The 13,189-nt window shown below is 38.0% G+C and overlaps 1 protein-coding gene across 6 annotated transcripts in view; it reads left to right on the top strand.

The window, feature by feature from the left end:
* Positions 1-13,189, top strand: part of ZFYVE28 (zinc finger FYVE-type containing 28) — a 165,199-nt gene that overhangs the window by 128,652 nt on the left and 23,358 nt on the right. For 4 of the 6 annotated variants that reach the window (XM_080410363.1, XM_080410362.1, XM_080410364.1 and 1 more), the window contains exon 9: positions 2,808-2,912. The exons of the other annotated variants lie outside the window; for them this stretch is intronic. In XM_080410363.1, the coding sequence (XP_080266489.1) occupies positions 2,808-2,912 (105 nt within the window). The remainder of the gene's footprint in view (positions 1-2,807; positions 2,913-13,189) is intronic. 6 annotated transcript variants of the gene reach the window in all.

Raw genomic sequence — 13,189 nt, 5'->3', positions numbered from 1 at the left:
ATGTATGAGATCTTTGAGTTCTTATCAAAAGTGATAGCCCTTTGTGTTGTGTATAAGAGCTGAAAACCTCAAATTATTTAAAACAAAACAAACAATCTAGAAAACCAGAACCTAAGAAAGTTGAATTTAAGTTTTTAAGTAGTTTCATAATTTTGTTTCATGTGCTGTTGGTAATACATATTTTGACTGGATTTCAAATATATCAGGCAGAGCTCTGCAGAAAGCACTGAAAGACAGCAAACCAGACATCTTTCAGAAAAACTGTTACTACCTAAATCAGCTGACAGGATTGTTACACTGGAAAAACCTGGAAATGGGTGGGGAGGTGAGAGAAGGGTAAAAGAAGGTGCTGAGTTTGCTAGTTTTTCTTGTTTCCTGGTCCTGCTGTACAAAGATTACTTTATTCTGAACAATACATTTCACCTTGGTAAGACAGCTTGTCCTGCTGTTACATAAAGTGATGCACTTGCAAGAGAGAAGCAACAGTATGTTTTATTGATAGAAGCCAGTGAGCTGAACTTCAACAGTAAATGCAACAGTGGTTTAACAAGATTGTATGGCAAGGTACACTTGAGTATTTACTGCACAGAGGACTGGGTCAGACAAAACTGTTGGGGAGACCCTCCCATTGAGTCATGAGGTTGAGAGGACCCCTAAGGTTCTAAACTGCTTCCTAGAGAGCAGTCTAGGTGTGGCTGGATCCAGACTTAGTTCCAGGCTTGATCAGCAGTTTATGTCTAAAGGATTATGTATGTTCAATCAATCCTTTTTATCACTTAGCTAAGATCTCAAAGTTTCAGCACGCTTATTCCCAGCTCACAGAGTATCAGACTCAGCCTTGAGGAGTAACCTTGAGAGGCATCCCTAGTCAAGGGAAGATCCTGGCATGGAGCCACTGCTGTGCAGGAGAGCTCAATGGGCTCCGGGCTGTCCTCTGTTTATGAAATAAGGTGATTGACTTAACAGCCATGTTTGCATACTAGCTGTATTTCAGTTGGCGCATGCTCAGCTAGCCCTCAGCTGTTGAGCAAGACTTATGGCCCTTAGCTATTGTGTTGAGCTGGGTGCAGCCACTGCGACTGCCACTGGTGGCTATTGCTTAAGCCTAAAAGGGGTGGGGGAATCACACCACCACACCTGTTCAATCATGCTGTGAAATCACATGCTAATGTTTTTAAATATCATTTAGTTGCTATAAAACAGATAGTAGAAGTACATACTAGAAGCATGACCATATTGTAAGATTGGATGGGTAAAGATGATGAGCTATAAAAGAGTAAGCCTTTGTTTAAATGCATATATCTTCTCATAATGAGCAGAATTAGCAAGGGAAATTACATAAAATGAATGAAAGTTAAATAGATTTTTGTTCAAGTCTGATAAAATTATTTTCCAGTTGTGACGGCTCTCCTTTCAACTAAACCGTAGTACACTTGAGATTTATTTTCAAATTGGCATTCAGAAATGAGGAACATGAAGGGGTACATTTTCCAAGTGATTAGTGGGAGGTATGCAAGCAAATCCTATTATTTTTAGTGGGATTAGAGTACATACCTTCTGTATACTGCTTTGAAGTATTCCCCTTAAGCATTCTTCGAGACTTCTAGTTGGTAGAAGAAAATAATTTGGAATGTAGCTGGTTTGGAGATGGACCCTGCGTACATCTACGAATCAAAAGAGCATTAAACAATCTGATAGTTATTGTGCAGAATGAAGGTTAAGTAATCCTGACCTATATAACTACACCTTTTTTTAACTAAAGTTACTTCTTCGGTTTCTCTGTGTGTTGTCCAAAGATTTCTGTTGACTGAACATTTCAGCAGGCTCAAATGATTCTTCTGCACTGCCTAGAAGCAATACAACTTAGATATCTCCGCTCAAGATCATGCATTTTCTTACCTAGTATAATTTTTTTTCAGCTTGTGGAATTTCCAGTAGCTTAGCAGTAAATTTTTACTGAAACAAAAAATTATTTTTTCCAAGATAGTTCTGTAGGGCTTATGAAACCACTTTTAATCTTCTAATCCAAGTTTATGTTGATGATGTGATGTAAGATCTAAAATGACGTGTTATTTAAAGGCTTTTCATTAGCTCAGGGATACCAGAGAAGTTGTGTACCATTCATTTAAACCATTCATATATTTTTACTTAGCGGCTAGAGGATTTATTCTAACGAAGTGTCAGTAGTTTGCCATGGGACTGCTCCTTCCTGCTTATCTGTTGGTTTAAATCACAAAATTTGAGGTACACATGTAGGGACCGAGTAAATTTAAGGATAGGGTTAGGTGTATTATCTTTATTTCCTTCACTGAATTCAGTCAGCTTTTTGCTTTCTGAGACTATTTCATTCCCATTGGAAGGAAACATAGGTCAAACTTTACACAATATTTCAGAAGTTCTTGAAGCTTACTGTTTCGGGTGTCTTGGCCTTAAACACCAGTGACTTGATGAAATTTCAGTTTTATGTCTTTCTTATAATGTTAAACCATATTTAGCAGCATGAGTACACTATTCCCTCTATACCCTATGAAAATGTAGGGTCCTTGGTTCTTTCCTGAATGTTTTAACTCTATGGCATGAATTAAACCGAAGATTTTTGTAAGATCTGTGCCCACTGACTTTGCCAAATTGTCTGTGCTTTTGAGAAGAAAACAGGATAGGTTTGTATCATTTTTTGAAGATCAAAAATACAACTGCCAGTTTACTTTTTATTTCTGTATAATCCATAACAAGCCATGAGTTACACAGTGCTGTTTTTTACCTTTGTTCGCTTCAGCAGTTCATTTTGTTTCCGTATGTTTTTTCAGTTCTCAGGATGGCTTACGTGATTCCCCCCTCAGCTCCATCTCCAGCAGTGACTATGAGAGTGTTTCTGTCACTACATGTAGTCTCTCCAGCATATACGCTCTGAGGTAATAACATCACTTCAGTCAGATTTGACAGATGGTATTGGGTTATGCTTGGTTAAAAATTTTCATTGAATTAACAATCAAGTGACAGCAACACTTCTAAGTATTCTTCCTTTGAACAGCAGGTGCTTTTTTTTCCTAGCAGTTTTCTTCAGTGCTGTGGCAACTGAGACAACTAGTTACAGAAAAGTTTGAATGCATAAAGCACTGGATTCATATATGTCCATGATCTCCCTTTTATTTCTCTATACAGCATGTCTTAAGAGACACTTCAGGTTTTAGGTTGGAAAGTACCAAATGTTTGCCTTAAGTAGGTTTTGATTTTTCTAGAAAACATGGGTTTTCCATTTTGTTTCTCATAGTAAAATAAGGGGAGCGTTCCAGTTAACAGTAATTTAACTTCCACAGTGGTGTTGGCCAAAACGGGTAAGAACACTAGTTTATATTCTCATCTTCTGAAACTGCACGAGAGTTTTAAGTTTACTTTTGTTCAGAGCACTTAAGGAGAATAATAGAGCAATAAAGTTTAGGGCAGAAAAATGTAACTGAAACAGAAGTATGAGTTACTTGCTTTTTTCAGTATTTGCATAACATGCATGTATGTGATATACTGCATACGTTGTATGCAATAACATTTTTACTGTGGTACAGGCAGACTGAAAGACCACTATATCAGTCAAAGTAGATCTTCCACTGCCGCTTGTTCTCCCTTTTTCATCTGTTTATCTCTTCCTAGCACTTCAGGAATTCCAAAATTTGTCTAGGTTTGGGGATAGAAAGAGAGGGTAAAATATTTTTTCCAATAGTGTTAGAGGAAATAGTACATATATGTATATTTTTAGGATGTGCCAATCTTTGGGCTCAGGTTTTTTGTTTCATATTTTTATAAGAAGGACAGAAAGATACAACTAAAACTGTTTTTCATTGTTTTTAATTTTTAAATATATTTCCTTTTGATGGTTCTTGAAACAAAACTTAATATACCTGCATGCAACAGTTGCAGTCTTCTAAATGCTGCATACATCAAAGACTGTTTCACACAGGGCTGTCTGAATGGACGGTAGAAAACCTCGGTTTTTCTTCAGGAACAGCTGGAGCAGTAAGAGTAAGTAAGTCTTCATTAGGTGCACCACCTCTTCTCAAGGCCTTACGGTACTGCCATTGTATATTGGTGTTGTAGTTGCCACTGTATTGATGCTTAGCTAAATTAGATCTGTCTTTTCCCTTTTTTCAAATTTTGTTTTACATGAAGTTTGATTTATAAGGCAGCATTTGTACACGCACATTTTTGCTCTTGTGCACTGAACTGCAGCTTTGTATCATCCTTGTGTGTCATGTGAGAAGTCCAAGTTGCCTATTTTTCTGTATCTGATTGGTATTACTAGAGATCTAGCTGTTGTAGTCTATGCTCCAATAAATAGGTAAGTGCCTGCTTGGCCAATACATTTCCCCTTTTGAAATACTTAGTTTAAAAGAAGTCTATAAACTCCTTTTAACAACTTAATAAAATAAAAGAAGGGGAAAAAAAAGCTCAGAAGTCCGGCTGCTTCATATTAATATGTTCCTAGATCTGTGTGCATAAAAATGTAATATTTAGTACATCTATTTGTATAATATTTTAGAATAAGTTATTTTTAAAGGACTCCCCTGATCTTTTATCTTTTATTTTAAAGATTTTATCTTTATTATCTGAAGAGTTTTACTTGGCTATTGAAAAGTTATCTAGAGCTGTATCATACAACATACAAATACTACAGCAAGTGTATTCCTTGAAAAGACAAACTCTCCAAAATATTATTTTCAGAAATAACTAAGTTGTCCCTGATGTCATATGCATATCCAAAATACCTAAATTCTTTTATGATTGTTTTTTCCTCTGAGATATGTCATTTTTATTAACTTATTTTCTTGCTGTTTTCACTTAACAGCAATTAGAAATTTAAGTGTAGCATTTGTAATTTTATCTGAAAAAATGAGCTAACCATAGAATTCTTGAAATGCATTTATTTGGCCTTACAACCTCCTGTGGATTATAAACAAATCATTTGTGCTGTTAAATAATCAGTGCTGAGGCTGACAGTCATGTTGTTAGAGTGCAGCATGTTGTGGAAATACCCAAGTGCCTTGAAACAACTTGGCTCTGGTAGCAAAACCAGCTTAGCCAGAGTAGAACAGTGTGTTGAGTGAACTACTAGTGTATACTAGAGTATAGACTGAATGGATTTGAAACAATGAAGTATTGTGTATATGGAGCTCTATATATGTATACGTTTATTGTTTTCCAAATAGAGAATCAGGGAGCAAATTTCCACTCCTCAGATTCTGGAGCCCTGTTCAGCTCATGGGTCGTTGTTTGCCTTTTTGGTTTTTATCGGGAGGAAAAGGCTGTTAGGATTGTAGGAACCATTTGGGACCTGTTAAAGGAGGCTGCTTCAAATCAGCCTGTGATTTACTGCCTTAGACATTTTCCATCATCAACCAGTGCTGTGTAATTTTTTGAGCTGTATTAATTGCACCTAGTTTTAGGCACCAAACTGATATACTTACATGAAGAGGTTTGTTGCTGAAGGGTTCCCTGTTTAATCAATGGAGAAAAGTGGAAACCTTGGTTAAGCGTGTCATTTGTTGAAATGCATATGGGCCAAAATTTTTCAATCTTAAATGGGGACTATGGTTACATACTTTTATTACTAACTGTGGTCACAGAGTAATTTGAAAAACATTTTAAAACTTGTGCTCTAGAAACCTTGAGCAAAATTGGAGAAAAAATAAAAGGTAAAGGGGGCTTCTCAAATGGTTTTGCCAAGGAAGGGTTAACTATTTCACTGGTACCTGATCTGTGTAGAAAGTTCCTCTTTCTAGTCACAGAGGCCTGATGGTCAAGAAGTTAGATGTTCAGCTCAGTTTGGAAAGTGTTTTTTTGCAAGATGTTCGTTAAGCAGTATCCAGACTTGAGCTGCCCATGTCAGTAGTCAGCTTTCTTGGTAAGGAATAAATGTGTTCCATGTTTTTTTGAAAGTTTCAGAGAAACTGTGGTTTTGTGCAGACTCAGAAGAGTATAAAGAAGGGTTTTTTTACATTGGTGTGATTGTGGAATAATACTGCTGGCCTGAGTGAAAATTAGATGTTTGTAGCTACAGCAGGGAAGTGGCAATTAGTCCATTGTTTATATTGGCTCCAGGAAACAATCCATGCAGTATTACTTTTTTAATGGTTTCTTTTCATGAATTCAGTTTTTAGAACCATTTTTAATATACCTATAACTTAGTGAACTGTAAATAGGCAGCTAATAAAATACACCGCTGGAATCTTAGCCATTTCAATGTTGGAAACAGTAAAATCAGTAGTTTTAAAAAATAAATTGCAGGAATTTTTCAGCTTTCAACATGCATTTGAACTATTGGTCAAGATCCTGATAAAGCCATTGATTTGAGTAGAAACCTAAATGAGGGCTATTCATATGCTAACAGAATGAGATGACTTGATATGCTTAAAGCCAAGAACAAGCCTAAGTTCTTTGAAAGGCTGGATCTGGAATATGGCAAGAGAAGTTGTTCTGGGAATCATGAGAGGAAAGTAAGTGACACAACCAAAGAACAATGTAGTTATAATTAGTTGATTTCAAGCCTCTTTGGAGTTTTTGGTGTAAGACAGTGCAAGGGAGGAAGAAGTAACTGCTGAATCTGTATTCAAGCATTTGCTTGCCTAGGGTATGTGGTAAAGCCTACTCCTTCATTTTAAGGTTACAATGAGCCGATAAATGACAGCTTTAAATATAAACAGTAAATTCTTAAACTAGTCTTAATGATACAATAGATGCCTTCCTTGGTCACTAGACATGTCATTGTGCCTTAAATATTGGTGTTTTGTGGAGTATTTTTCTACTATTTTAGGCATTTACAAAAATTGGTGGTGAAGTTTTAGCCTGTTATTTACAGTCTGTGAAAGGAGTTATCTGCAATGTTTTGTGACTCAAGACTCTGCCAGCAATTAGGATGGGGTATTTATCTAGTTATTTTTGTTAGAATATCTGTGTTCGTGTACATGTGGACAGAGCCCGAGGTCGTGTACTGGTTGGATATATCTGAAGGATATTGCTTACCTTATTGCTTATTTTGATTATGTCCCTGTTAGTGTAAACGCGTGTGAAACAAGGCAGGGAATGTTACCTTAGTGTATAGATGAGATGTAAGTTTGAATACCTCCTTCAAAAATAGAGGTTGTTTTACAGGAATTTGTTTGAAGCTACCTTGTCAGTCAGTTCATGGAATCAGAATAGTCCAGGTTGGAAGGTATCTGAAAAGATCATCTGGTCCAGCCTGTTGGGGGAAGGGGAGCCTAGATGGGATTATCTAACACCCTGTGCTGCTGCTTCTTGAAGAACTCCAGCTGATGGGGACTCTACCAAGTTCCTGGGGAGGTCGTTCCAGTGATTGATTCTCAGCGTAAAAAAATTTTTTTCTTATATCAAGGTGAAACTTCTCCTGGTGCAACTCGTATCGGTTGCCCCTTGTCCTCTCCGTGGGCCTCCTTGTGAAGAAAGAGCCTCCATTCTTTTTGTAGCCACCTTTTAAGTACTGGAAAACTGTGATGGGGTTCCCCCGAGCCTTCTGTCCTCCGAGGAGGAAGGACCAAACTCCTTGAGCCTTTCCTCGTAGAGCAGATCCTACAGCCTCTGGTGATCTTCGTGTCCCTCCTTTGGAGCCTGTCCACTCTGTCTGTGTCTTCTCGTGAGTTGTGGAGGCCAGAACTGGACACAGGAGTACTTCAGGTGTGGCCTGACACGCGCTTGGTAGATCGGGACGATGGCATCTCTTATCTCGGCTAGCAATGTCCCTGCAGCCCATTTGCCTTTGCTGCTGCAGCGGCGCGCTGCTGACTCCTGTTCAGCTTGCTGTCCACCGGGACCCGCAGGTCCCTCTCGGCAAGGCCGCTCCCCACCCGTGCAGATCCCAGCCCGTACCGGGCCCTTTGGTTGTGTCGTCCCCTGTGTGGGACCTTGCGCTCGTCTCTGCTAAACTCTGTCCTGTTCTCGCTGGCCCGCTGCTCCGGCCTGTCCAGGGCTCTCGGTAAGATGGCTTTCCCTCCGATGCATCCACCTCACCACCCCGTGTGGTGTCAGCACGCTTGGTGACGGTGCTCTCAATCCCGTCACCCAGGTCATTTAGGGAGACATTGGAGAGTGTGAGGCCCAGTTGATCCCTGGGGGTCCCCCACTTGTGAGAGGCTGCCAGCGTGAGTAAAACCCATAGATGTAAAACTCTGAGGGCAGCCTGTGAGCCTGGTTCCTGCCCTTCTCACAGACTAAGTGAAGTTCTTATGGGTGGACAGTTACGTACTAAACTAGGTTTTATGCTAGGCTTTTTCATCAGTAGGAATCAGTACCTCCAAGAGGGTGCAGGAAGGAAAAATAAATTGATCTTTTCCTAGGACTGTGTATTATACTAGGATAATGCAGTTCTTTCAACTCATGGTCCAGAGCTGTGCTATCAAAGCTACAGCAAAAATTACATGCCCATGGGTTTTAACAAAGAGATCACAACTACTTTAGGGATCTTGTAGATTATGGTGTGGAGGACAACAAATAAGGTAACAATGTATTTTAACTGATGTTTCACAGTCTACCTGGTCAGCCATGTCTCCAGATCTCCTGTCTTGCAGTTTTACCATTGTTAACTTGATCGGGTTATATTTAAGCTGTGCAAAATGATGAATTAATTCTGCATTAATGTTTGGTACAGTCATCTTTGTTTTGATCAATAAGTTACTTTAGATTTTATTTCCCCTTTTTTTTCTGTAGACCTCTTTTTCATGGAAAGACTGCTCATAACCAGAAAAGGGCTGGTGGTAATGGCTTTATGTGAACCTTATCGGAATCGTGGAAATAAAGAGCTCAGTGACAAAAGTTGGGGGAAGAGAAGGGATTTCATACCTTGAGCAAATCAGAATTACTTCCAGTATAGACACTTCTCCTGGCTAATCATTTTGAACTGCAGCCTGTATGTTTTAGGCACTGTGAGTCTGTGCTGTTTTGTACAGACTCTACAAAACAGTCTTTGCTGTTTTGTACTCAAGCAGTGTAAGGGCAACTAATATGCATATTAATACAGTCATAAACAGGCTGCTGTGTACAGTCTTCTTGCTTTGCTGCTAAATCCCTTGCCCCAACAGCCAGCTGAGCAGTACCAACAAAACAAAAAAGTCAGCGCTGATGAGGTCGGTCAGGTTTTGCTTATGATTTTAGTCAGCAAGGCATACGTGACTGAAGCAGATGTCTCTAGTTTTTCACTGCCAGAAATCTTTTTGCTGTGTTTCATGCCTATTGTGGTCTTTGCCCTGCAAGACACACACACAAAAAAATCAATTCTCCAAATGGTGCAGCATTCAAAGCTATAGTTTCTTTTTAGGAAATTCCACTAAGTATTTTTGGGTATATTATATGTGTATCTTCATCTTCAGTAATATATAACTGATGCAGATTTTATTTTCTTAAGGAATAACCTAGGCAGCTTGTGTGAACTAATGGTTAACAAGTGCTTGTTACAGTGGGAGGGTGAAAATTCAGTTGTTCTAAATTCTTTGGCCTTTCCCAATTAAAATTATAAACTTCGTATTTAGAGGTGTTAAAATGTGTGATATGGTTGAAGTAAATTAAGTATGAAATACTTTGTTCTCTGTGTTAAACAAGTGAAATAGGGCAATATTTTTACGCTGACTAGCATTGGTGGCAGAAACAGTAAGTCTGTTTTAGCAAAATTGGTAGACACCCCAAAATTTGCCATTTGGGGACTGTATTCCAGCTGGCATATCAAGCATATCTTGTGGCTGGAGACTGACATGAAGTGATGATAATGGTTTGTTCTTGTTTCTGCATAGCTCACTTTTAATTTTTGGGTTCGGTGATGTGGTGACATTTATAATTGTGTTCATTTGATATGTAAAAATCAGTTGTTGACTGTCACTTGGTGTTCCCTGTGGTACTAACAGAACTAAAATTACTAGCTTTCAGAAATTAGATTTTATTTTACAGATTGTTTTTTTTAAACAAAAAAAATAATCATTGGAATGGCATGTTTGGGAGTTTTGCATTTGTGTGTGATTAACTCAAATCACTACAGTAACTACAGTTTTTGCAGAATTTTTGGCAGTACCTAAAACCAAAACATGTAAAAGCACAATTTTATTGGAGGAAGAAAGAGGAATTCCTCATACTTACAGTGGCATTGAAGGTGAAAAATTAAGAGAAAGGTTTCTTCTCTAATGAAAATATTAAGGCTCCACCTAATACTTTAATTAGTTTATTTTAGCTTTGACTCCCACAGCTGGATACCGTATTCCAATGGGATTCTCCTAGACCCTAGGATGCTTTAATGCTTCAGCTGGTTTTGTATTTTTTGAGGAAACTGATGGAGGCGATATGAAAACATTGTGCTAATAAGTTTCCCATCTCTCAGAGTTCCTCTTGCTGGAAAATGTTTCTCAGTGCTGCTTGTCCATCTCCATTTCTGCCACGCACAGGATTTGCACCTCAAGAGAGTGTCTGCTGGAATTGGATGCTAAATTAATTCACTTTTTGCTATGCCATACAGAACAGTTGCTTGCATATTGCAGAGGATGTTGATGAAGAGATATGAAAGGACTCTTTACCCTTGGAAAGTGTTTGTATCTGGCATCAGGTATCCAGGTTCTGTCTATCCTGCATCAAGTTCTGGATAAGGCATAAAAGCTGGGACTGATGTGTTGCTATCCCTGTATAAGATACCAGAGCTGATATTACATACCATTTTTTCATATGTGCTATACTATTTCTGGTTTTCACTTTCAGTTTCTCTACCACTGGATATTTTTTGCAGTTTAAACATTTCTGTGCTCTAATCTCATATTTGTCCTTTTGCAGTGTGACCATTTGAAAGCTTTAAATGCATGTTTAATTACAAGGAAGTGTCAGGAAAAAGAAGTCGTGGTGGAATTGAGAAAATCTTAGTAGAACCTAAGCGATGTTCTAACTCATATTTTCAGTTCTGTTTTTTCTTGACTTCTACCATGTATTTATCTTGCAGGTTTTATCCCTTTTTGGTTTAAATTTTAAGAAAAACAGTAAATGTAGTACCTTGTACTTGTAAGTATCTGACATAAGTTTTGATGTTTAGAAGGCAGCCCTGTTGATTATTAATGTTCTTAAGTTGTTTGTTTGTATGCACTCTTACAGAAATTTTATCTATAAAGAACAAAAAAGCTGTCTGGGACAGAGCACTGTTAAAGCTGCTAAATCCTGCACTGGCAATGTTGTTTACTTTAATTCCGATTTGGAATACAGTATCTTTGCATTCTGAAAACCCAGGGCAGAGTGCTAATGAGTTTGAATAAGCCAGTTGTCTTGGTAGTTTGTTATGGAGGATCTGTTCAGCAAGATGCTATTTTAACAGCTGTATTTTTTTGAGAAGTCCAGCATGGTAAGTACCACAAGAATGTTCTTCAGTTTGAGGTTTGTAGAGCTGAGGAAGGATTCAAGATGTTCTTCCAGCAGAGTGGGCAGCTGCAGAAGCTGCCAGGGTGTGGAGCAGAAGTTGTTGCTGTTGATTTCATATTCAGTAGTCTCGTGCTCAGTGTTTTTTTTCTGACTGAAGATATCATTTAGAATACATGGCTAATCACACTAGCCAAATTTCTTGTTTTAAGCAGGCAACCTCAGATTGCACATCTCTAGTGGGGCAAAAGAAGCTAAGAAGGGGCTTCTGCAAGTCTTGCAGTGTATGAAAAGTAAATCCCCCTACTGAGGAATTCAAAAGGTTGACAGCAGATGGGGCTTCTAGCCCATGTTGTACTATGTATGGAGCTGGGCTTTGATAATAATGATTTGGTAATACTACAAATACAATATTGTAGTCTACTCAAGTCTGCTGCTTCTGGTGGTGCCTAGCTAGATTGTTCCTGATAGATGGATTTGCACGCAGTTGTGTTATTTGTTTTTCAAGACAAAGTTCTGAATCCTTGAGAACACTTTAAGGGTGGGTTGGTCGGGTTTTTGTGGTTTTTTCCCCCCTCTTTAACCTTTTCTTTTACAATAGAGAGAAAATACCTAAGGGATTACATTTTAAAACCCTCTTGACCTAACAAAATATTAGGGTTAAAAAGTCAAGAAATGTAGTTCTGAATTAAAGCTTTTTTTAGTTTGCTTTAAATGTAGCTTCTGGGGTCGTTCCTTAAAATATAGTCCTTAGCTAAATAACTATATCCCACTACCCTAATAATAAGTACTTGATTTGGTTTAAAATACTCTAAAATTGTGTCACCATCCCCTTAATTTACAATAATTGTAAGAAACCATTAATCTTGTAGATATCCTCCCCACTGTATCAAAACTAGTACATGTTAGAAGGGGGTGTAACCTGCAGTTTATAGTGTTCCTTGTGAGAGTATCCAAAAAGGAACAACAGAGGTGTACTGCAAAAAGCAGGAGGGGAAGCATATATATTTATTTTTCTTTACTGACATGGAGGTACAGTTCTATTGCTCAAACCCCTCATTTTCCTGTTGTCATTTCTCATGTAGTTGTCTTTCCCCAGCCATTGTGTCTGATCCTTTACATGGCCTTTGGAGTAGTTTTTTGTTCTTTTGTTTTTGTTTTTTTACATATTGGAACCCCGAGTTGACTGCAGCCTTGAGACGTATAAAAGTAATAGCTTGGGAAAGACAAGTTGACAGGTTAGTGGTAAGATTTCCAGTTAAAGCCTACACAAATATCAGTGGGACAACTATACCAGCTACTGAAGTAGTTACAGAAATTGTGTGCAGACCATAACATAGATTTGCATGCAGAAGTTTTGGGGTTAGTTTTTTAAATTTTTTTATTTACTTGAAGTATGAAAAAAAAATCAAATAGGAGAGAAAACTTTAAATATCACAGATCAGATAAAAGCATATGTTATTGATACTGTACACAGAGCATAAGGTGGCCATTTTGCTAAATTCTGTGGGAACAAAAAAAAACAAGCCAGGAAACTCATGATGATGTTTTTTGAGAAATATTTTAAGAACTAGACTACTCAAAACATACATACATATATATGTGTAGGGACATCCAGGCATATGGTGTAGCTATACATGTATATATGTTTATCGTAGTCAAAATGTGTGGCATTTTAAGTAATGGCCGTGAGAGATTCATTAAGGCCAACTAGTGCAAATGAATTCATGTCATTTATATCCAAGGAACTAACTGCACTGTGTTATAATTTGTGGCCAGTGTCTCATCAGATTTTTAATGAACTATAATTGAT

This window comes from Falco punctatus (genome assembly GCF_963210335.1).
Source record: "Falco punctatus genome assembly, chromosome: 1".
Classification (NCBI taxonomy): domain Eukaryota; kingdom Metazoa; phylum Chordata; class Aves; order Falconiformes; family Falconidae; genus Falco; species Falco punctatus.
Note: the sequence above shows the minus strand (reverse complement) of the source record. Positions and strands in the feature narration are given on the sequence as shown.